General features: G+C 39.8%; 2 protein-coding genes, 1 long non-coding RNA gene and 1 other non-coding gene across 7 annotated transcripts; 1 reads left to right on the forward strand and 3 right to left on the reverse strand.

Moving 5' to 3' along the window:
• Positions 1-6,266: 6,266 nt before the first annotated feature.
• On the reverse strand, positions 6,267-9,292 carry LOC122999616 (putative protein TPRXL). 4 transcript variants are annotated; one of them, XM_044376664.1, is made up of 3 exons: positions 9,148-9,289; positions 8,064-8,180; positions 6,269-7,001 (listed from the first exon to the last, which is right to left on the reverse strand). In XM_044376664.1, exons 2-3 carry the CDS (start codon positions 8,096-8,098, stop codon positions 6,434-6,436), a joined length of 603 nt encoding a protein of 200 aa, XP_044232599.1. In that variant the 5' UTR covers positions 8,099-8,180; positions 9,148-9,289; the 3' UTR covers positions 6,269-6,433. The 4 variants fall into 4 exon arrangements, with proteins under 4 accessions (XP_044232601.1, XP_044232600.1, XP_044232599.1 ...); XM_044376663.1 differs by lacking the exon at positions 9,148-9,289 and adding an exon at positions 9,045-9,123; XM_044376666.1 differs by lacking the exon at positions 8,064-8,180 and having other exon boundaries at positions 6,267-7,001; positions 9,148-9,292.
• A 21-nt stretch (positions 9,293-9,313) lies between these two features.
• On the reverse strand, positions 9,314-9,396 carry trnal-cag. Its single transcript has one exon. It is a non-coding gene; the product is annotated as a tRNA-Leu (tRNA).
• On the forward strand, positions 9,371-17,909 carry LOC122999617. Its single transcript, XR_006407789.1, has 4 exons — positions 9,371-9,845; positions 10,905-11,051; positions 16,226-16,331; positions 16,702-17,909. It is a non-coding gene; the product is annotated as an uncharacterized LOC122999617 (long non-coding RNA).
• A 379-nt stretch (positions 17,910-18,288) lies between these two features.
• On the reverse strand, positions 18,289-23,371 carry sox7 (SRY-box transcription factor 7). The gene is made up of 2 exons (XM_044376662.1): positions 21,077-23,371; positions 18,289-20,022 (listed from the first exon to the last, which is right to left on the reverse strand). Exons 1-2 carry the CDS (start codon positions 21,306-21,308, stop codon positions 19,049-19,051), a joined length of 1,206 nt encoding a protein of 401 aa, XP_044232597.1. The 5' UTR covers positions 21,309-23,371; the 3' UTR covers positions 18,289-19,048.
• Positions 23,372-24,058: the final 687 nt, after the last annotated feature.

The following is a 24,058-nucleotide window of genomic DNA, read 5'->3' on the forward strand; positions in this document are numbered from 1 at the left end:
CCTGAAGTACTTAAGTCTAAAGTAGTACCTAAACATGTTTGATAAGGACTGACATAAGGCTTGTCTGAAAAAGAAAATCCTTACAAAGGAACACCTTTAAGCCTGTAGGTGTAATCGGTCTCTATAGTCGTGCCTATAAATGCCAAGTCAAAAGCAACTGGATTTGCTGTTTTATTCTCACTGATCCAAGATCTGAGAGGCTTCTTCAGGTCAAGGTTTAGTACTGCTAGATATCTTACAACCTGGATTACTGAAGATTTTGTGGTGAATTATTTTGTTGGGATTAGGTCAGAAACTAACAAACTCAAGTACTCTTTTTCATATATTTTCTATGCTATTTATACACTTTTTATGCACACAATGTTTTATGTTGGTTGTCACAATACAGACAAATCCAGACTATAAATAAAGTTATCCACAGTTCAGCAGCCGTTAAAATAATACACACCATTACAAGTAAATACATACTTACACAGGACACGGTTGTTACATATGTAAAGACTGCTGTGAAGATCAAAGAGTAAATGAAGACAGGGATAATGAGGATATAGCCACAAATAAATCCTCCGAGTGACTTAAAATAACGAGCTTAAGTCTCTGCTAGCAGTGAAAGTGGACATTACCTAGTGATTGTCACTGTCACTGACGAAAACAAATTCTTAGCCAGCTTTTTCTGCAATCAATAATGTGAGGATTACCTATAAAAAGCAGAAATATCTGTAATAAGCACAATTCATTCTTACTGAGACAATACTGTGAGGTAAAGATGATTCATTGTTGCCTGGTGGAAAGGGATACAAGCCCACTATAAAATGCAAATCAAAATGCCTCAAATTCTGCAACTGGTAAAATAGGCTAAGCTTGACTGACACCTATAAAGAATAGGTTTGAATGTTGTCCTTGTTATTGTATTGGTAATGTTCTAGACAAGCAGCAAGTGTTTCCTGAGTTGAACATTTTTGGCATAGAAAAGTAATTGACTGCTGTAAATATATCCATGTTGTCTGTCAACTGAGCCTTTAAATCTTGAGAGTTGAACCTACCATATACCCATTTACAGCCTACATTGGCATTTTGTAATGTCTTAGAATATAACTTAAGCAGAAAAGGTTATTGTTTCCACCATAATCCAGGATTATAAAAGTGAATTATATTTCAGTTAACTGAATTAAGACAAATTATTTTACCCTAAGTGTAAAAAAAACCTTGTTTAACTAGCCTGCTTTAACTATTGATACCAAATGCTGACATTGTCCATGATATGTTTCATGACCCCAAGAATAAGCCAAAGCATTAAATGAGCTATAAACCTTAGAAAATGCATGGCTACTGAAGACAACCGTTTGTGAAAAAATAATTTTAGAGAAGCATTTTTTCACAGGATTCAAACATTAAAGGTGCTACTAGGGGAACTACAGGGAAGTTATCTGATAGTATGTAAAGATAGCTCATTATACAGTGTAAGGTAGTATTGTCTACTGTAGCTAGCAAACTTGCAGAATGTAGTTGGTACAAAGAAATGTGGCAGGGACCATTATTCTGTGTACAGTATGTGTTGCTACTAAGCAAATGACAAGCCATGGTCAATGGATTAGAGGTATTTTTCTTTTTCTTTATTCACCATGACCAGGAAACATATGTGGCCTTGAATCCCTAGAATAATGCTATGTTATCCCTAAGGTGTCATGTTTGCCAACTAAGGCTCCTAAAAAAGTTCAAACAAGGAAAATAAAAATGACATCCTGCATTCAGGCCAGGCTGAGTTCATCAGGTTTGCCACGGATTATTGCATCCTTTCTTTGTGGGAATCACACGAACAACATAGTGCAAGACAGGTCTTAAATTTGAACTTCATGGTTGATGACAACAGGCTTTCCACTTCATTCTTTCAGTTAGTGTTGTACATTTCAGTTGCTATGCAAACAACATTTAACCTGCAAGACATGCTGCAGATAAACATACACCCAAAATGTACAGTAGGTTATATATACTCCATATGTATACTCACATGATCTGCAATTACAATCCAGAGGATAAAAGAACCAAACCAAAAAGTAGTCCCAAAGCCACAGAATGTGAGATGTAAACTCCCAAAGAAACACCAAACCGTTTGAAAGCAGAGAAAGGAGAAACCAGTTCAAAAGCCTCCCTCCAGAAGCGAGCCTACCTGCTAATCAGATACATGGGAAGCTAAGGATAGACTGAAAAGCCTCGCTAATCACTCTGAGATTGGCCTGAAATCTGCTGAGGCTTTGGACACATGACTTGGACTTCACCATTGCATAAAGGGAGTTAAACACGTTTTTAGAAGGCAGTTAAAGACTCAGTGGCAATCTATGACTACGCATAATGTTCCTTCTTTTATCAGTTACCTTTTGTTGCTTCAGTCATCATTATATGGCTGCTCTTTTTGCTGTGTTTTGTCTCTGATGCTACACCTTAGACTACTTGTTAGTGTGTTATATTTGAGCTCGACATTAAAACATTTTTAAAAGTTATAATGAGAAAGTTTCTTTGTATGTTGATATAAAACAAAATTGGTATATGATAATAATCGGAAAATGGTGGAAATTTCCCTTTATGATAATGAACAGCATTTTTTTTCCCAAGGAGGACAACAATTGCTGAATAGAGAGCAAATTTCTGCATTTCTTAATGGTTTCCTAGATTTTACCAAAATGTCTTTGAACAACACCCACAAACATCACCTACACTTGTTGCATCTTTGGTTTCCTCTTGCTAAAGACAGTCATGATAACCATAGTATTTGTAATAATTAGAGTGATGACAAGAGAGCATTTCCGAGTCAAGAAAAATCTCACATCAATCACTGCCAGAACACATGGTGTGATCAGAGTGGTGGGTTTGTCCCTCAATGTCAAAAGTGTCATTCAGTAGTGATTTAAGGGAGATAATTCTCATATCTGCCTCGTCTATGATATATTTATCTCTGTGTGGCCCTTTGCTCTTTCATTTTCAAGATCACAACACCCAACATTTTTCCGCTTGTTTTAGTCTTCTTCCTATTAAACTCCATTGAAGCTGTGCTTAAATATCTCTGAGACATGATATTGTCTACAGTTTAAAATGTGTCAGTGAGAATAAACAAAATAAACAAAAACTTTTAAATAAGCTTCTGATGACTGGCTTTATATGCTGCATTGCTCTGCACCTGTCTTAGTTTTCTAGGTTATTTTATTTAATTGATCATTACAGTGTATTACTTGTTTGTTTTTTTGATCCACTATCTGTAAAAGTTTCTTAAAGATGTGCATGCTCCACTCTCTGTTCATACTTAACAAGAGTATTCAAATGATATTCAGCCAAAATGTCACTAGCCTGCTTCAAACCAGCTCAAAAACAAAGCAGACAAAATTAAGATACAACGAAACGCCCAACAGAAGACAAAGAGTCGTCTCAAGGGTCATATCAAGATAAATGGGCAAAGATGGCAGCCTTTAAAATACCCATTTATTTTTCCAGGGCACTGTGATACTAATAAGAGAGGAACTGCCTCCAGCTAATTGGCCTACTTCAACCCAGCTGGCACAGTCTCCCTAGACAGATTGATATGACAGTCACAGGGCATGTGAAATGCTTTTTCAAAATGCTGCAGATATCGACCGACTGCAGCAATATCTTTAAGTCACGAGGCCAAAAATGTCTAATCATGCATGTTTCACCTGCATTTATATTTATGTGAAAGGTAGGAAAAGCTATTTTAGATTCTGTGCTTTCCTTGTCTAAGTTGCATTTGGGGTCAGCTCAATCTTTTCAAGGACAAAGGAACTGCCACAGAATACATATGAGGGGTTACCCTTATCAGAGGCTTACAGACGGCATGCCAATCCCTCCCTATGATGCCAGAAGTGCTTAATCACAGGAGCACCCACTCCCACAAAGCATATACACACACACGCACACACACACAGTGAGGCAAGCACTCATGCTAACCATCTGTCTTCGGTCTTAAGGAGCTTGATGGGTCAAGTGGGGTGGAGTTGACTTGAGGTGGGTTGATTTATAATGTCCTGACTCAGAAGAAAATAGTAGAAAGACCCCCTGCTGAGTAATGACGGTGAATGAATGACTCACGGGTTTTGTCCTCTGACTGCGGGCTTTCCTGTGTGAGGAAAGAGCCTCCCCTCACTTCTTACAATCAAATGAGAGAACTTACGATCAGTTTGAGTCAGCTCTTGATAGAGTCATCAGGAAGAGGCAACTATGACAGAGATGATTTATCTTTTAATTAAATTTCTATAAATATATATTTTACCCCTACAAGGACCCATCTGTGATCAGTCAAATGAATAACTACTACACTCACCACCAGCCTCTAAGAGCTGAAAGTGCAAACAAGCCACAATAAAGGAATTTCCCAGAACCTGTAGTCTACATTACACTGAAATAAATATGATTAGTGGGCATTTTAGTCTCCTGTCAGCCGCCTGTCCTCCACCATGCAAATTCAGTTTGGATAACAGTCACAGCAGGATGCCCTGAAGCTCATCATCAAGCACACACGTGTGCGCTGATGCTCAGGCTTAGCACTCCCCCCTTCTGGTTGCGGTTAAAATATCAGGGGTAATTAGTGTGCAACCTGCTGTGCAGCAGGACTACTGCAAATTGCCCCAGTTAAAGGGTGAGACCCAAGTTCAAGGTTGGATATAAGATGTAATAAATACTTCCAATTAAAGGGTACATAACTGGTCCCAAATACTAATAACCTATTATGTAATTATATTACTTCAGACTGCAAAGATACAAGTATAAAATTACACACCAAAAATGATAAAATCGATACAGTTAACCTGCCATGATGAAATGTCAAATAATAATTAAAGTTATGGCATAAAAACAAGCAACTCCAATTCTCACAACAAATTAAAATTATTATTAAAATTTCTGTTACAATAAATACAAGTAATACAATGAAAATGTAATACGCTGATGTTTTTTAACACGTATGTTTTTTAATCTAGCAATTGAGGTGCCTATAGGTTCATGAAATGGACAAAAAAGGCTAAAAATAAATAAATAAATAGAAAACAACATGATACTTGCCAATTTGACTGCTGTCCATCTTGGAGCTGACAATCCCTCCATCTGTGCATCCGAAGCCAGGGAAACACCCTTGGTATAATGCCAATTCCTGTATATAAGAGAGATGGTAAATATAGTTTAGAGTCTTTTTCACTACTTTATTCCATGTAGAAAAGAACTTCAATCCAATCTCATGATAATGAGTCTCCTAGACAGGCTTTCCCTCTGTTGACTCTTCAACCTTTACCTGTCACAGTGAGGTCAAAATGAGGATCACAAGGAGGGAGTAGGCTATAAATATACTGTGACTAAGAGCAGAGAGCCACATTTACACAATCTTACAGTGGCAGGCCCATGCTTTGGACAAATCCTGCACTACTTACAGCAGATTTACAAAACCTCTGCAGAATCCTAATTTAAATGTCCGGTTATATTTATCCATTTGCAGTTTTGTTTGATTTATTCATTTCTAAGTAGTCCAAATCTGTACGGTTCAGGTTTAGCCAAGCAAACATTTCACAATTACGCTTTCATAGGTGTAATAAAGTTGATTTTTCAACACGTTAAGATGCAATATTGCTGCATGTGTTTAAGTTTGATATAAACTCAGACTCCACGGTACATTAGCAAACGCTACCATGTCCATGTGTGGTTATGTAATGTTTATTTCAGTGTGTGTGTACATGTGCATCTGTGCATAAGTGTGTGTGCATGCATTAGTTGTGTTTTGCATGTGTGCATGTGCAATTCACCTTCACTGTTTCCTTTTCTTTTTTTTTTAGAATAAAATAGTCTCTATTTTTTATAGCAATCTGCCAACATAAGACATGAAGGTAGACAATCCTATTAGTCTTAGGACTTAGGTAGCAGATCTTTCCATTGCTGACCCTCATTTGAAACTTCTCATGTAAATCAGATCGCCTTCAACATTTACCAGAACTGAAAATGCCTCCTCTGAGCATGTTCCTTTTCCTCTGTTGCATAGCATGTTGTTTTTCCCATGTCGAGTTAGTTAATTTGTAAATAACATACCATGTTATTATTGAATGTTGTCATCATCACCATTATCATTATTATTATTATTGTGCTGTTTTACACAAACTGTCATTAAAAACACCCACTTGTACATTTGCTGTACACTAATTTTCTTTGTTCATAGATAAAAGAGGCAAAGTAACACTTTTAAAAGATTTAATTAAAACAGACCACAGAAAGTACAATACAATGAAAACTTCAGATGTAGAAATATTGATTTTTCATACAACTGTTTACAGTAAAGACAATAATATTTCAATACTTTAATAAACTATTTTAAACTTTTTACAATACAACTAATATTTACAACAATTAACTATTTACATTTCACATTATTATTTAGGGAACTTTTTCCTCATTTCCTCCAACCATTGGTCTTTTGGAAGAGATTCAGATTGAGGGCACTACACTCTGCCATGGTACTGGCAGAGTACTGGCTGCGTCCAGTGCAAAACTGGCCACACCTTTTACATGTGTTTGCTTCTACAGTTCGCCTATATGGCCTCTTTGGAGTTGCTCCAGCTTCCACTGTGGTGATAGGCGCACTGGTTTGTGGGTTGGTGCCCTGAACTGCTGACACAGGAAGGACTACTGCTGGTATTAGGGTGGATGTGCCAGGAACCAGGGTGGATGTGCTGGGAGTCATATCAGATGTGCCGGGAACCAGGGTGGATCTGCTGGGAGCCGTGGTGGATGTGCCAGAGCCCAGACTGGATGTGCCAGGAGCCATGGAAGATGTGGTGATCGCCAGGGTGGAGATGCTGGAGGCAAGACTAGATGTATTGTCAGCCAGCGAACCAAGACCAGATGTAATGGTGCAGAAACCAGGAGTTGGAGAGGCTGGAACCTGAAGGACCTCCAGGCCCAGCACTGTGATATCAGAGAAGCCCTCATCTTCCTCCATGTTAGTTACTAGGGTACACCTTGAAATGAAGAAATAACTTCACCACTACTGAAACCTAATCATTACAGCAAATAAATCATAAACTGCTAAAGCTGGGGCATCCACATGAGTCTAGCCATCTTCTTTGTTCTCAAACATTTGCCACAGGTGAGCTGGCTGCCTATATTGATTCTGAGGCTCTGCCCATCCAGGAAGCAGTGAGCCAGGTAGAGGAAGGTTAGAGTGGGAGGGGATTTTCCACATAACCCTTACATACTGTACTGTTCATATCCTGACACTTCATAGTATGGAGCGGGTAAATTTTGACCCAGCTCAAGTATCCCTTTATAATTAGTTCCTTTTTTGAACCACAAATGTATTTTGCATCCATAGATACCTTATCAGTCATTAATAAATGGATGACTTATTCTTGATTGATGTTTCAGAGAGCAGAGAGAGTGTTTTCTTTAGGTTTGACACTATTCATTTATAGAGAAAATACATTCACAACCACACTATATTATGATCTCTTTATCTAAAACAGATGAACATAACAGTCATAATTATTTCTATGAATTTTATTGAAAGTGAAGGACTCAATATTTTTGAATGGTAGGCTTCATTATAACCATTAAAACCATCAATCAACACTGCCCGCAAACCACATGCCCTTCTTTTCTGTCACTTGTACACAATCAACTCTGAATTGAGTGTATTAGTCATAAAACAAAACAACAAACTGGTTTGTACATTTCAAACAAACTGCAGACTATTCAGGGCAAATTTTGGACTACTGTGCTGCTGCGGTTGCTGTGGTTAGCATGTGGTGAAAGTGGTGTTATCTTTGCATGAGAGAAGTCACAAGGGCCTTTGCTCCATTTTCTCTATGTTGTCCTCCTCTTCTAATACTTTCTCTTCATCTCACTGTTTCCTTTTTAGACTAACAGATCTACCAAATCATTCCCTCCACTTCATCAAATCAGTAAGATAGGGGCTCAGGTACTTTTTATGGTCCTATGAAATCTGCCCTCCACTACAGGGAGGACTATGTTGGGCAACCACTATATTGGTTGTCTGGTAATCGATGGGTTTGATTTGTTACTTTGTATGGTCTTGTTTGCAGGTGCAGATGCTCATCTGAGTGGGAACGCTGGCAAGTGTAGCAATATGGTGAGGACATGGGCAGTTCTCCTGACAGTGTCAAAGTCCCCCATGAGTCCTAATGACAAAAATACACAGAGATGGCAATCTATAGTTTCACTGTTTCAAGATTTGACATAACCAGCCTTTACCTTGATTTGACCCCCTCTAGTGACATTGAAATCCCTTTGAATAAATACGGGTCACATTTGACCCGAGCACCCTCTATTATACCAACTGCACAAAAATAAATAATATGAAATATTGTCATGTTTGTATATTCTGGGCCACTTTAGGAAAAGTCATAATATTTCAGGCTTAATGTAATTTGAATGTCATTAAGAGTGTTTATACTGCTTTCAAATGTCAAAATGGGTCAAATTTGACCTCAACAGTATGTAAGGTATGTTAACATAAGTTAGAAACCCTTAGGTAACATCACTTGTTACAGTGTAGCTAACTACCGTAAACTTGTGTAAAGTGATTGTGTGAGGGACGTGTTCATATTACATTATCACCATAAACTTAGCCTAGGCTATTCTACAAATTAAAAAACGTGATTAGGTGAAAACGATTATATATCGTGTACGTAACACTGGCGTTAGTCTTGGAAACAGGCTCAAATAAGCCAAAATGAACGTTAGCATACTAACAGCTGAAAGTGCTGAAGATCAGAAGACGTATTCATATGAAAACCCCTCAATATAAATATATATATGAATTTAAAGGATTGAGTAGAAATAATCTGCTTCATAGTCAAAACATTTTGTTCTCGAAACGCTGTATTGATAGCCTACCCAAAAGCCACCTTGATAGATAACATAAGCAACCTCCAGTCAGATAACGGAGTGTTTACAGCTAAATCAATCAATATAACATGACACAACAGGTGAAATTACTTCTAAATTATGTCATACACTGTAGGATATGTGTAAATACTCACCATGTTATTTGAGTAGATTTGCGCAACATGTTATCATTGATAGCGTCCAGCTTATTGTATATTCACTGTTTGATGAACGCCCCCCACAGAAAAAGAAACTTACCTTCTCAACATTTCTCTGTGATTGGTCAAATGTTGGAGAGCTGCTCAGAATTGGTCGCAGAATGTTGGAGCGGTGAATGTTATTGGTCCAATTCTCCAACATTTTAGACAAACTGAACGTGAACATATTTTGTTTATAAAGGGGGGAACGTTGAAAAAAAGTGATCTGTCAGAAGTGGGATTCGAACCCACGCCTCCAGGGGAGACTGCGACCTGAACGCAGCGCCTTAGACCGCTCGGCCATCCTGACGTCAGTACGCTTCTTTGTATTTTAATCATATAAATAATAAAAGCATGTCGAGTGGGAATACAATGTTTGGAAAGTTATAAAACTCACGACAGCATGACTACTAAACCTCTAAATATAGATGTAACTGTACGGGTTATGAATGCAACTTTAGCTCAACTGGCTAATGAGATAACTAGCATGTATGTAGCTTGAGGACGCTAACGTGTTTCCTATGTTATGGTAGGAAACCTGCAGACCTGGAACACAATACAGAACCGTGAATTTGTGCTTAGTAATTGCACCGCAGTCTACAGCACACACACAGCTGCACCTCCGTCAGGCTTACATGTGCTTTCACAGTGATTCATACTGCGGAAGGGCTGCAGTTCCTCTCATGGCCGATAGATGCTGACTCCTTGAAACTGCTTGAAAAGTGCAATGGAGGAATCCTCCACGTCCATTGCCAGCAGGTATGCAGTTTTCAGGTGCAATTTCTTGTGTAGGACACTCTCCATTATTGTGAATGACAAAACACCAAATAAGTTTTTATCAAAGTTTTAATCATATGATGGTTTAATGAGTTCAGAGCTAATGTATCTTTGTGCTTTATGAATATAAAGAATACGACAGTATGTATTGTGGTAGAAAAGTATAGCTGTGTGGCATAGAGGTGGTAGCTTTAGTCATCAGAAATCTATCTTTACATCTATCTTCAGTTCCCTTTAGGTTAATTAATGCATTGATAACACCTGGACTGCACACAGCTGGAGCCAATTAAGATAATAATTGCATTGCATCAGAATAAATTACGATTCACACGCAGGTTTTTCTGACTTTAATTTACACATGCCAGTGATGCTGGTTGTAGAGTAATAGTGTAGCCTATATCTTGCATGTATGTTACTGTTTAAAGTATATGTTTGAGAGGAACTCTATGAATGATTGATAAGATATGATGATAGGATAAGAATGATTATCCCACTGCTAAGCATAAATTGGTCAGTTTATAAATAGCATAAGTTAGCATATAAGGTCATGGGCTATTGTAATTAATGACTTTTTACAGATTCTTAGTTCCAGTCACCATGGGGAAAACTCCCCTGTGAAAGTGCAAACTGTTTGATATTTTGCAGAAGCAGACACACTATAGGGCCAAATCTTACAGGAAAATGTCTTGACTTGATATAGCTTTATTTGCCTACATGTGCTGCATTTCTGGAGTTGAAGTATCTAGCAAGCCTAAATGTGGCCTATTTATTATCAGTCTATGTTTGTATGTTATCCTTTTGTAATAGTTTGTGAGTTCAGTCTTTGTGTGCCACAGTGGCTACGTGACTGTAGCTACTTAATTTGCTTATCAGAGCTTTCAGATATCACTGCTCTTAAGTATTCTGCCATCTGTAATAAACACATACCTATACAGCTCATATCCTGTTTTGAACCTGTCAACATGGTACTTTAGTTGAAGTGTCTGAACTCTGGGGACAAGTGTGTGAGTCATTTCCGTGCGTCTCATTTTTGATGTTGAGTCTTTAAGGAAACGGGGCTGAGCATCCAGCAGGAAGGGATTCCTTCAAGCTCAGACATCAACAACATCCCGAATATTACACCCGTAACGTAAGGTTGGAGGAATGGGAGTGAGTGTGGAAATGATGCCAGAATGACCCGTTGCCAAGGTCAGTGAGGAGCAGCGTTACCCAGAAATTCTGAGTGTAAACAGTGCACATCAAGGCAGCGGAAATGCTGTGTGTCATGACTGACGTACTTTATCTCGAATAAGCTCTGGTAAATGAGGTTTGTTGTTCCTGTATGTAGGAACTTACATCATTGATACATGAATCTTCAAGTTTACAGGCATCTGGGAGGTGAAAACCTAAATGATAATGCAGGAAACGGATCTCCTGTACAGGTTTCCTGTAGTGATAAAAAAAAATAACAAACACAAATCTCAAAACAAATTCCACCACCAGTATAGAAATTAAACATTTACTGTATTCCACCCCTCAACCCCCGCACCACATCCCTATCTCTCAAAATACTATAATAATAATTATCCACACTGCACCAGTCGCACTTAAATTCTTACAGTGCAAAGGTTTATCATAAATAAAATGAAATTAAAGAAACAAGTGTCATTGAATGCAAAATCATGAAAATAAACAAAATGAAATCTAGAGTTGTTGACATCTATCACATCTTAGAAAATCTTGACAAATACACCCAGTTTTCTGTACTTTACTAACTTTCCAACAGAATCATTTAGTGCATAAAAATTGTTTTCTGAGACTTAAATATTCTCCATGTTTCCATATACTTTGAAAGGTAGCAGCAGCTAAAGGTGTTTTGTAGTAGTAGTTAGTCTGACACAGAATTTGACTATACTGTCACCCATTGTATATTTTATAGTAATGTACTCAGCTAAGTTAGCTAAATACCATTGATTGCGGACAGTGACATTGATTTGTAATGTTATCACAGCCATCTCTGTTTTTCAATTGCTCTCAAAAAACCCAATAAAGTGTTTTGAAGATTTTCTGTAAGGCTGCAACTAAAGATATTTTCATTATCAATCATTTTCTCAATTAATCAGTTAGTAGTTGGTCTATAAAATGATACAAAGTGTTGATCACTGTTTCCCAAAACCCAAGATGCAACCTATAATGCCTTGTTCTTTACCAACCAACAGTCTGCAAACCAAAGATATTCAGTTTACTATCGTAGAGGACTGAAGAAACAACAAAATATTCACATTTAAGAAGCTGAAATCTGAGAATTCTGACATATCTTCTTTAAGAAATGACTCAAAATGATTAATCTATTATCAAAGTTGTTGGCGATTCATTTTCTGTCAAATGACCAATCAATTAATCAACTAACCGTTGCAGCTCTAATTTTTTGTAGGGGGCACACTACACTTTTTTTTTGTAGCCATCTCCAGTTTGTGTATTTATGTGCCTCATATAGTGTTGCATATTTGTGAGACCATGAGTCGAGAATGTCAATGATGACAACATTAACCCTCAAAATGTTGACGACAGCAATAACAACAATCATCCTGCTGTGGATATTTACTGCATTGCTGAGGCTAATGTGAGACTCATTCGGCTTATGGAAGTAGCAAACCCACATCCTGGAGGATCTAGGAGGCGGTCTCAAGATTAAGACGATGAAGATGAGGAGAGGAGTGGTAAGACATTCAAGTGGTGGGATGAGACAACACTAGGACTATGACTATCACAGTAACTATGACAGTGATGCCAGCTGCACTCTGTATGAAAATGAGGACGATGGTGACGATGATAACGTTGAAGAGGAGAACCCACTGCCTGGGCTCTCTGGAGTATCGAGGAAGAAGGCAAGGGAAGATTAACAAAGCCCCCAAAAAATCAGACAATAACACAATCCATGATGACAGACATTGCCAGAGACTGTAACTCCTCCTCTAGACCAACCACAGAACATCCCCTACATTATATGTGCAGCTTCACTTCTACATCAAGGCAGGTTTCAACTGTAATAGTCTCTTTTTTTTTACCAACTCTTCTGTCAAGTCTACTTTGAATAATTAGTTAGCATTGATACAATTCACTTTTTAACAAATGTCATAATATTAACATTCAAATATTTATTTAATAACCAAATACATTAACCAATTCTTGTATTGCTACCTGTAATACAGATTAGATTTAAACATTGTTCAAACATTGAAACCAAGTCATTAATAATATTCTACTGCATGTGTTAAACATTCTCCAAGTATTTTCATCATAGTTTACCTTTGATTAAAATAGAAGGCACCACGTTATAACCAATCAAAATCAAATCATAGTTTCTTTTATTCAATAGTAAAACAGTGCTTTTTTCTTAAGTTGTCGTTATTTGAAAAAATAGTGCTAGGAAGGCTGTATTAATATAAATCCATACATGATTTTAGATTTGCAGCACTTTTAAAGCAGATATAAGATATTTTATGAAATGAGATAAAAAAAAATGTAAAATTAAATAAAAGGGAAAGAACAATAATGCCACAAAAACATACAATCATTGTTAACCTTAACTGTTAATTAAATATAACTATTAAAGGTAAGTTTATCAAGAAATCCTTTTGCTTTGCGGCAAAGAAAATTTTTATGAGGGCTGATCTTGTCTGCTTCACAATCTGATAAGTTTGTTACATTGTATTGCGACACGAATTTTATGCAGGATATTTGCTGAAATATTTAAAACTTAACGGCTCTCAAAAAGTCTCACAAGCTGTCATCAGGCAGCTCGGTCATTTGCTTTGTCTATCCTCCACAGTAGCTGTTAAAAGGGGCTTTCTCACACAGCTGAACTTATAACATCACTCATCTAAATCATTAGTGCGTCGGCTTTTCAGGATGCATGCTGAGTAAACTCTGTTGGTGCAGGACGACGGGGTCAGAGCCACGATGGAAGCATGTAAACCCACTAAAATGGAAAAGACGGGGAGTGACTTAAGATCAAAGACATCTTCCTTGCCCTTTAAAAAAAGCAGTGTCCAAGTTCACTTAATGGTCTTGATTAACGTATTTCGTTATCTAATTTATAAAGAGAAAACAGCAACATCTCAGGAGATGACCATTTTCTACAGGCTTTTTTAAATTAGCAGGAATTAGCCACATTATTTAGAATTTCAATCATGTCTCAGTTTTAATACCCTGGTCTAGATTAAATCTAGCCGTCAGAAAATGGACACATTGGATTAAATATTGTAATTAGTTCAATTAAAACATGAATCAAAGTACGTAAAGCCTCTCCCAGTGATTCCCACAATACAAGATCACCCGCGGAACAGATAAGGATGTTCTATCTCTTAAATGGAACAACCACATTGCAATTAGGAAGCACAATAGGAACATCCTCCTCCACATTGAGGTGAAGAGTTACACCACCCCAGGGAGAATCTGCAGCAGTCAAAAACAAGCCAGATAGCGCTGCAGCATACATAGAGCAAGCCATAGTGCAAGCCATATTAGAGAGAGAGAGAGAGAGACCAGTGTAGGCCATGCTGTAAAAATAGGACATCCACTACAATTTTACACTGATTGTCTTAAAAATATATATAAATCTGTGTTGAATGAAAAGTATTTTATAACTTTTTTCACATCACTGTTCCACTTTGGGTGGTACAGGCTGATTTCACTTTGGGTAAAATATTTTAATACACAGCTAGTGTTTTTATGGGTAGTTTACGGAAATGTGCATATTTTTGGAAGGAAAAGCATTTTTCAATCCTTTCTGCAGTACAGCACAAGCTTTCCTGCCTGCGCCGATTTGGTAATCAGGCCGCGCTTAAATGGAAATCTAGCCTTCTCCTTCCCTGGGTTGGCAGCCATGTGCTGGCCTCCCTCTGTGCTTTTGCTGGTCGCCTGTATCTGCTTAGAACAGGTGCCGGATCCCGCTCAGCTGCAGTATTCACAGCACAGGTACGGGTGGGAGGCCCTTGGCTGCTCGCACAGTCCCCCAAGTTTTCCAGGGGTCCCCATCTGTGTCCCCGCACATCCTCTGCCACATGGCACCTGTCCCTCGACGAGTCTGGTCCATTCTTCGTCCGGCGACGTACACGCCTGCCTGCCACCCCACACTCTGCCTGTTGTTGAGCCACAATGAGATGAAGAATAGCTGCACCCATAATCCCTTGCTGTGAGATGTGTGGGTTTTTTCCCCCCCCTTCTTTTCCTCCTTTGGCCAGATTTAGGGCCAAGTAGAAATTGTAAACAGGTTATTATGCTGCTGTAACACACTCCAACTGGAAATGCACTCCAACAACATTTAGTATTTACTGATGTAAGTGTGTCTTTATCCGTCACACAGGGTAGTTTAATTTGGTGTTAAGTTCACTGTGTTTAGTGTGAGGAGGATGTGGTAATGGGTTTGTAGTTCTCTGTTTGCAAGGTTTAACAGGAAAAGACCTGATTATTTCATCAGAAAGACTTGGAACAATAACTTTGCTCTGCTCAGCTGCAAAAAATGGCTTGTGGTGTATGCAGCTGCTACATAGGCTACATAGCTACTTATAGGTTTTATAATCTCAAATATTAAAGGAAGTAATACACGGTACCTCACTACTAACCTAAACACAACATAATATATCCAAGCTTGTAGGTTTAAAGGGCATCTCTGTCTCAGACATTAATACGCCTCAGTCACGTAGTTCAAATCAGCCACTTCCTCTTGACCTACACTTAGTGCGCAAGGAACGTCATATAGCAGAAACGATCGACCTCTAGATGTGACGTGATTGGACGCTCCCTCGCTGGCTACACAATGGACGCTGGACCAACCAGACAGTCGGCCTCCTCCATGCCTCTGGAGGACATGATATTTAAAGTGATCACTGCTCACCTCAATCCCAGCAGATGGATAATACTTTACACAGCTGTGCAAGCTCTGGCCCCGTCCACACACACCGAGCCTCAACGCTGTTACCTTGACAGTTGGTGTTAGACCACCGAGTTGTTTGTTTGCCCAGGGAAGTGACATGACGGCAGAGAAGGAAATAGGAAACATAACAGACTACCTGACAGACTCATTCCACAGGCTTGACCTGAGACTGGAACTGAGCCAACCAGCAATCAGAGAGAAATAACAAGAGGAGGCTCTTTTGTTTGTTCAGCCTATATCCTTATATTCGCAAATATTGTAAATCTTGTGATCCTGCAAGTGTGTAAGAGATGCAATTTATAGAACGGATACTATGTTCTCCCTTACAGACAATTCTTGCATGTGCGTGTGTACAAAGTGCACTGTTGACACAGTGCACAACAATGTCATGCCGCTGTTTGTTGACATGTTATTTTCTCTTTCCTCTCTTGTTGATTTATTGCAGCTAAAACAGCAGCGATGGCTGTCTTTGGTTTTCAGGAGAAGACTCTCGCTAAAGGTTATGATGACAATGAGTCAACTTCTAGGGAGGAAAGGATTGAGGCTGACAAGTTGAGTGTTTTGCCCTCACTTCCCGAAAACTTAAAAGTCAGAGGATCCGCGCATCTCAGCAAATACCTCTATAGGCCTTCTCTGGAAATCTCACAGCAGGGATTTTGTGCGCTTATCAAAATCAAAAAAGTGCTATTACCCTAAGGAAATGTTAACTAGTCAGTGCTTACTATTTTATCATTGCAAACTACTGAATACTTAATGGTTTAGATACCAAATAGTGTTTTTTTTTTTTTATCACAGTCTAAAACCAGCAACACTATATATATAATTTTAGGAAGTGCAACAACTTATGCCTGAGTTGAGGTTCTTGTGTGCAGTCTAATGTGATGATGCTTTGTTGACGCTTTGTCCTTGTCCATGTTACAGTGTCCTTCCCTGAGGTGGTAGATGTGACTGTTGAAACATTGCAGGGCGTCTTTACCAAGGGAGTCTGCAGCAGCACCCTGAGCCGACCCTGACAACTCAGTGACTACTTTCTCACCCCGTATGCCTGGGGCACCACCGACCTGGCTCCCGCATCCAAAACACAGTATGGTTGCACTCAAACGGACCCTCCACAGAGTTTTGAACCCCCACAGACACAAAGGGTAATGATCTAACCCCAAAGAAATGAGCACAATATCACCCAGCTGCAAACATTGGTACATGATGAATGTTGTCATTCTGGTCAGTTTAATCACATTCACAAGTGCCATGAAGGTGTGTCAAAAACACAAGATCAGGGTTGAATATGTGTGCCAAGAAAGGTCATTTTCGGGTACATTTGTTCACCACAAGCATCTGATTATAGAGAATGAAAACTGTTTAGAGTTCAGTATTGTGTGCATTTGTGTGGCGTGTCTGCATTTTTGTGGTCAAGGTAGAACAAGGCAGGTTGACAAAGCCTCTCCTGAAAAATGGTGGGTAAGTAAAGACGGGTAAGTAAGATGCTAATCAGCACGGCAGTGTTTCCTCCCGCTAGCTGAACAGCGGGTTCCCTTCCCTCTCTCTGGCTCTTTAATGCAGGGCCCAGCCAGGCCCAAACATCCTGACGGAGAGAGGCTTTTCCCTTATCAGTCAGGAAACACCGCTCCTCCGCCACATCCTCTTTACAAGAAGCACGACTCAACCGTTCCCAAAAAATGCAGGAAGACCAGCCAGACTCCAGGATTTGTCAAAAGCCCCCCAAATTCCTTTTATCGAAAAAGAAAAATTCAAGAGAACAGAGAGGGTGAGAGGGGAGGAGTGGAGAGGAGAGAGGAGAGAGGAGAAAAAAAAAAGAAAAACGAGGAGGGTGTAAAACAGTCAACGAGGCCTCTGGATTTATTTTTTTATTTATTTTGCACAGATTACGAAAGGTCTGCATCAGCAAGATATAACACGGGGTGAGGGGGTGGGGGTGGAAGGAGTGTGCGGTGGGATGGGGGGTGGGGGGTGGGGGTCCAGCATGCCTAAGAATGGCACCCAGAATAAGACTCCAGGAAAACAAAAGACGGTTGAGATGGAGGCGGGTGGCGACGGCTGTGCCTGTTTTACACTAATCCTCTGAACCGGGATGAAATGAAAGCGAGAGGAGACGGATGGAGAAGGATGATGGAGGGTGGAAAAAGCAAGCAGGGGAGTGGGTGTCAGAATGGGCCACTCGCAGTACAACAGTTAGACAGAGCCCGAAATAGAAGAATACATGGTGTGACACTTAATTCAAAGATGGACAGATGATCCCTTTTTTCCATTTGTGTATGGAAAATTGCAGTGTTCAAAAACTACTAAGCAGTACATCCTTCTTTTTTTGTTTTATTTGGTAATCTGACTGTGTTGATTACCTGCTACATATGGGTAGAAATGTGTTTCATCTGCTACTGCACAATGCCTTTTAAGTGTATCAATTATTACCAATACTCCTGATAATAATGAAATAATAAGAAGTCTTTTGTTGTGGTATGTTTGTGGATGCATCATCCAAGTAGCAACTGATTTAATATAAAAATTTCACTTTATTTTAAATTATTGTCTTTCACAAACCTAAATCAGCATACAGTTATACTTACCATTATTATTTTTCATTGTAGAGGTTATGATTATATATTATTAAGTACTTGATAAGAAGTATAAACGCCTTTTTTCTTCATTATACAACGTCTTTGTTAAATTGCATAAGAAATGTCCAACTAAAACCTCATTCAATTACAACTACTGAGGTAAGACTCCCAAACTAATGAGAGCAAGAACATGATAATACAAACATTCGAATGGAAAGCGTCGATAGTAGCATTACAGTTAGAATTTATGCGAAACATCAAAGGACTTAAATTAGCTTCTAATGAGCATCTGTACACGCCTCAGTGGCAACAGTAACTGGTGACATTTACAAGTGGACAAGAAGTCTTTTTCACGATTGTTCTTCTGGTTTGGAAATTTCATGACAACTGGAGGTGGCATACTATATAGTGTTTTGTGTCTGCATCCCTGAGGTGTCCATCTCCCTTTCTTCACATTCCTCCGATTGCTCTTTGTTCTTCCCTCGGCTCCAGACAATCATATTGCTCAGTAATCAGTTCAGGTTTTAATCGTGATGGGATGAAGATGCTACTCAGGGGAAATTTCTTCAATGGAAACATAGAAATATGTCTCTTATTAGCACCCAAGTGCAACATCATCCCAACTCGACCTCACCCATCTTAAACCCTGTAGTGTCTCTGATCAGTCACAAGTGTAATGGGAGCTGCAACCAAGCTTACGAGATGCCATAGTTGTTGTAGTAGGCCGCCGTTGCGTCCGCCAGCACGGAGATGAGGCTGGTTTCTGTGGTGCTACTGGGACACGCTGTGGCAGAAGCAGTGGCGGCAGACGCCACCTGGATGTGTCCCGTAACAGTCATGCTGCTGCCATGCTCAGGGTGGAACCCGGTCCCGGTGGAGTTCAGGTACTGGTCAAACTCATTGCGGTCCACCTCACCCAGTAGTTCAGCCTGGCTCAGCTGGTCTAGAGTCTCCAGGTGACCCTGTGTCTCTGGTGGGGGGGACAGTTGACCCAGATGGCCCTGGTGGAGCCCATGGTGAATCTGGGGGAAAGATGAGGTACTGTAGTAAGACAGAGGAGGGCCGGGGATCAGTCCTCCGCTGCTGCCACCAGTTTGGGACATGTGAGGGATGTGACCTATGTGTGCGCCCCCACAGTGGATTTGGGTCTGAGTGTAGTCAGTATGGTAAGGGGGCGGGCTGCCCATGCCATTCTGGTGGTGCTCATCTGGGGAGCAGGAGACAGAGGAACTTCCAGACGTGGAGTAATAAGAGGGGGGTACATGCTCGTGGTCCATGGCATCTAAGGGGGACATCTCAGGAGGAGTGGGCAGGCCGTAGGGGTAGGTGTCGAAGCTGCTGTTGGAGCCGGCAGGGTCTCTGAAGCTTCGGACGCTGGGCAGAGCAGGGCTGGGGCTGGAAAAGCCACCGCCCACACCATTAGAGCTGCCCTCGTCTTTGTCAAGGGAATGACAGAGGGCCCGTTGGTCAGGCAGGGCATTCTGATCAGGAGCCAGTCCGCTCAGGAGGAAGCCAGGGTCCACGCGCTTGCAGATGCGTTTCAGCTGTTTCTTCCGGCGAGGACGGTACTTATAGTTGGGGTAGTCCTGCATGTGCTGCACCCGAAGCCTCTCTGCTTCCTCCACATAGGGCCTCTTCTGAGGGGGAGTCAGGGCCTTCCATGACTTGCCTGTATAAAGAGGAGATAGCAGAATTTTACATTTTGACTAAAAATTCCTGAATAGGGTTCAACAAATTGAATTGCAATTCACTCTTGCACCTTTTCTTTATTTCATATCTGTAGTCAGCACAATATTGAAATAACTGAAAATCTTTTTCTCACACTCAATTTCTACAGCTTGTAAAATATCCATAAAAATGTTCACAATCATTTAAAAAAGTTGTAGGTATACTTCGTCTATTGGACAATTAAGATGTTAAATTGATGTTAATAAATGTAGAATCACAACATATTTCCCAAAATTATACAAAAGAAATATATCACTATAAAACAGAAATAAGATAAATCTGCCTCAACTTTCTAAATATTTAGAAAACATTCCCTATTTTTCATTTAATTCATGGGTGCGTGACAATTTTTTAAATGAAAGGAAAAAACAAAGCTTTCTCTACCCTCAACATTAAACTTATTTTTAGTTGTTAATTGTATTAAAGACGCGTAATGAATACTCCATTTTAGATAAACAAAGTGTGTGTATCGCTGTTCTCGAATTGGCCTAAAGATGATTTCCGATTTGCTACAGTGCAGAATTTGGAGATTAACATTATAAGCAGTGATCCAAGTAAATCCAAAGCAAGATGATACATTTATATCCTTTCATCTGCCTTTACTCTCTATTAACGAATTTTACGGGTTGGTAACCTAAACTTCTGAAATTTCGTGGGGTTTTCAGGACGCGCTTCATAGCTACAATAAATGGTTGAGAAGTTTAATTTACTCTAAGACAAATTTGTAACCCACTAAGATAAAATACGTAGTTTTTTTGTTTGTTCTTAAAACTTTTGAAAAACATTTTTTTAGATATAAATTTACTTATCACATTGGATTTTGAAATAACTTTTAAAAACTTTTGTTTAAACAGCCGAGGCCTGAATGGTTGTAGAAGACTGTGGAAAACTTTATAAAGTAGCAGTAATAGTAATAATAGTAATAGTAATAATAGTAATAATAATAATAAAAATAATAACAATAATAATAAATCTTTCAATAACTTTCGTCTCACCCAACATCTTGCTGAGTTCGGCATTGTGCAGATCTGGATTTTGAACCGCCAGCCGTTTGCGCTCATCTTTGGCCCAGACCATGAACGCATTCATGGGCCGTCTGATCCGCGGCTCCGGCGCCTTGTCCACGGGGGTCCTGTGCGGGCCGTGTCCATCGGGCACGTCCCCGTCTCCTGGAGGACACTCGAAGGACTCCGGCCACGACGAGTACGCGCTGATGAGGGCTGCCATCTGCGCGCTCTCTCCTCTCCAAACTTAAGATGCGCTTCTCGCTCTCTCTTTGACAAGTTGTGTGTTCTCGCTCTGAGTACACTCTATGGGCTGATCAAAGCGCTGAAAACATATAGAAATTGCTTCTTCTTCTTTTTTTTTTTTAAAGAAAAAAATCCAGCGAGATCACTAGAGCTACAGGCTGCAGTCAGATGTCAGTGCAGGTTTGGGGAGAAAACACAGATGTGTTCAGGCAGCGGCTCCTCCTTGTGAGTTATGATTCAGTCTTTCCTGGTGGATGGGGGGAGCGCTTTATATTTGAGGAGCAGGTTCCAGGAGAAACCCCGGAGGACTCTCGGCTCCTCCTTGATTGCAAGTTGAGCCCCGTGAACTAGAAGAGAGAGAGAGAGAAGGAGAGAGAGAGCAGCATTTCAACGCCACCAACTACTTAAACTGCGTGGCCTCACAACAAAACAACACTTTCCACTGACAGATTTCTGTTGAACTAATAGGGCAAATCATAAATTACTCACTGGGCAGTTCATGATTATTGTTTTTTGAACAACTGATCACCAATTAACAGTCAATTGGGCTAAATCCAACATAGGGCCATAGTTAATCAAACAACAAAACACGCAGTTATCTTGAAGGAAACGTCACTGTTTTTCCACTACATTCTCGCTTTGGTGTAGTGACGACGAAGAGGGATTTGGCAACCTCGGTTATTTTTTTCTCGTCAACAAGGAAAAACCTCACCTGACAAACTTCTCGAACCTGTTCTGCAGTATTCTTAACGACATCAAACTCCACAGGTTAAGTGAGGTTCTCCATTGAACTCCACAGCGTGACATGGTGTCATGGTCTTAGCATGTAAAGAAAAACACTTACATTTTAGTAAACGCCTATTCTTCCTATTTTAGTAACAGCATAAACATATACACGTTTTTTTTAAGCATCTCAATGCTAGAGCCTATGTCAACACTACACTCATCCGGAGGAGGTAAATGTCCTCTTTTTTTAACAGTTTGGGTACAGATCAATTTTTGGAACCTCTGAGCACATCTGTGAGTGAGAGCAGAGATAACCACTGAACACACACTACAAACAAATCAGTTTCCTTCTGTGGCCAGAGGCGGGTGCATATCAAATCCAGGAGTTCCTGTTGACAGGATACTCTTGGGCTGCAGCCATGGAGTAGCTCACACTCTCACACACAAGGGCAAGCAGACACACACACACACACACACACACACACACACACAGCCACTGATCACAGGTCAGATACTATCTCAGCTTGTAATATTTATGGAGGGAGTAACCTGGCTGATTTTAACTCCATCCTTCCATTTCACTGAAATTTAAGAATTTCTAACTTTCAGTGAGAGCTGGTCCAAAGGCGCATTATACACATCTTTTGGTCAGTAGTGCCTCCCCACCCATCAAACTGAAGTGTCAGCTTATAGCTTTGTGTGAAACTTGCCCCTCACAGGAACAGGATACGGCACCTGAAGCCACAGATTGTGCGTAGAGCAGGCACATCAGTGATATATAGGGCCACACTTCCTCTTGCCGTTCTGACACGGCCACATTGATGTGCTCTCAGTGTGCCAGTGAAAGTCAACGTGTGTGTACGTGAGCTGATGGAGGCCCACGATTGCACAAGAGTGCATGTACATCATGGTATAGACAGCAGACTGTATGAGACAGAGGTGACAGGTTTCACACTGTATTTGCAATTTGGAATTTAAACACATGCAGGTTCTGAGTCGGGGGGTTTCTAAAAATGACTAATAGGTCTACGTGTGAACTGCTGTGTGGGTGGGAGCTGTATCAGCCTGCTGTCGTTCACCCATTCAGTGTATAAGACATGTGGCTACTGGAGACTTGTGAGAGGGATTTGTGTCTTTGTGTTTGTTTGCTGTAAAAAGGGAACTTCAACAGAAACTTCACTGACACATTCAAAAAATTTTATGAATGACTTCCACTGTTGCTTAGTATTATCAATCCCTATCAACTTGCTAAGCCTGATTCATGCCAGATGCATCATTATAGTAGTTTTTTTCAGAAGTGTGTGTACAATTATGTAAATGGTAGTAGTTAAAATATTTATACTGTATATTCAGAGATGCATGTGAAGAATAAATTCAGTTGGAGAGCCCAAATTTTTGATTCTAACTCAATAAAATATCAATATTAATTATTACATGTTTATTTTACACTATTTTAGCTTTTTCTTGTATCTCTTTTATCGTGTGTGGATGAATGATTCTGGTAATATATTGAACTATGTAATCTCCAGCTAATGACTGGATTGTATACGAGGACAGGGAGAGAAAAAAATCTGTGCACCTCAGACGCTTACAGTATCAGTCTCCATTTCCACGATGAGCCAATCCAATTTTTTCAGCTTTCGGTGTAAGAGTGACGAGGAACGCTGCTCTGTTGTGACGGACAGCTGTCGTTTCCTCTTCCCTCTGACTCATAAAATCCAGTCTAGTCGCTAAACAAGACAAGCTTGTTTAAGATTTTGTCAAGTGAAAGAAAAGATTTCGTAACCTCAAAAGTCATATTTGTAAGTGGCAAGTGTTGAGTGTTGTGAAAGTTATCTATGTTGAGCAATAGAAATCTGTGAATTTGTAATATTTTCAGATCATCGTCATGGCTCATCGGTTCACATACAGCGGAGGTAAATGGTATTCTCATCACCCCTATTTCCTGTAAATATATTCAGCTACATTTCACGTCAACTACTGTATGTAGGATGAAGAAAA

The sequence above is a fragment of the Thunnus albacares genome, chromosome 16 (assembly GCF_914725855.1).
Source record: "Thunnus albacares chromosome 16, fThuAlb1.1, whole genome shotgun sequence".
Lineage (NCBI taxonomy): Eukaryota > Metazoa > Chordata > Actinopteri > Scombriformes > Scombridae > Thunnus > Thunnus albacares.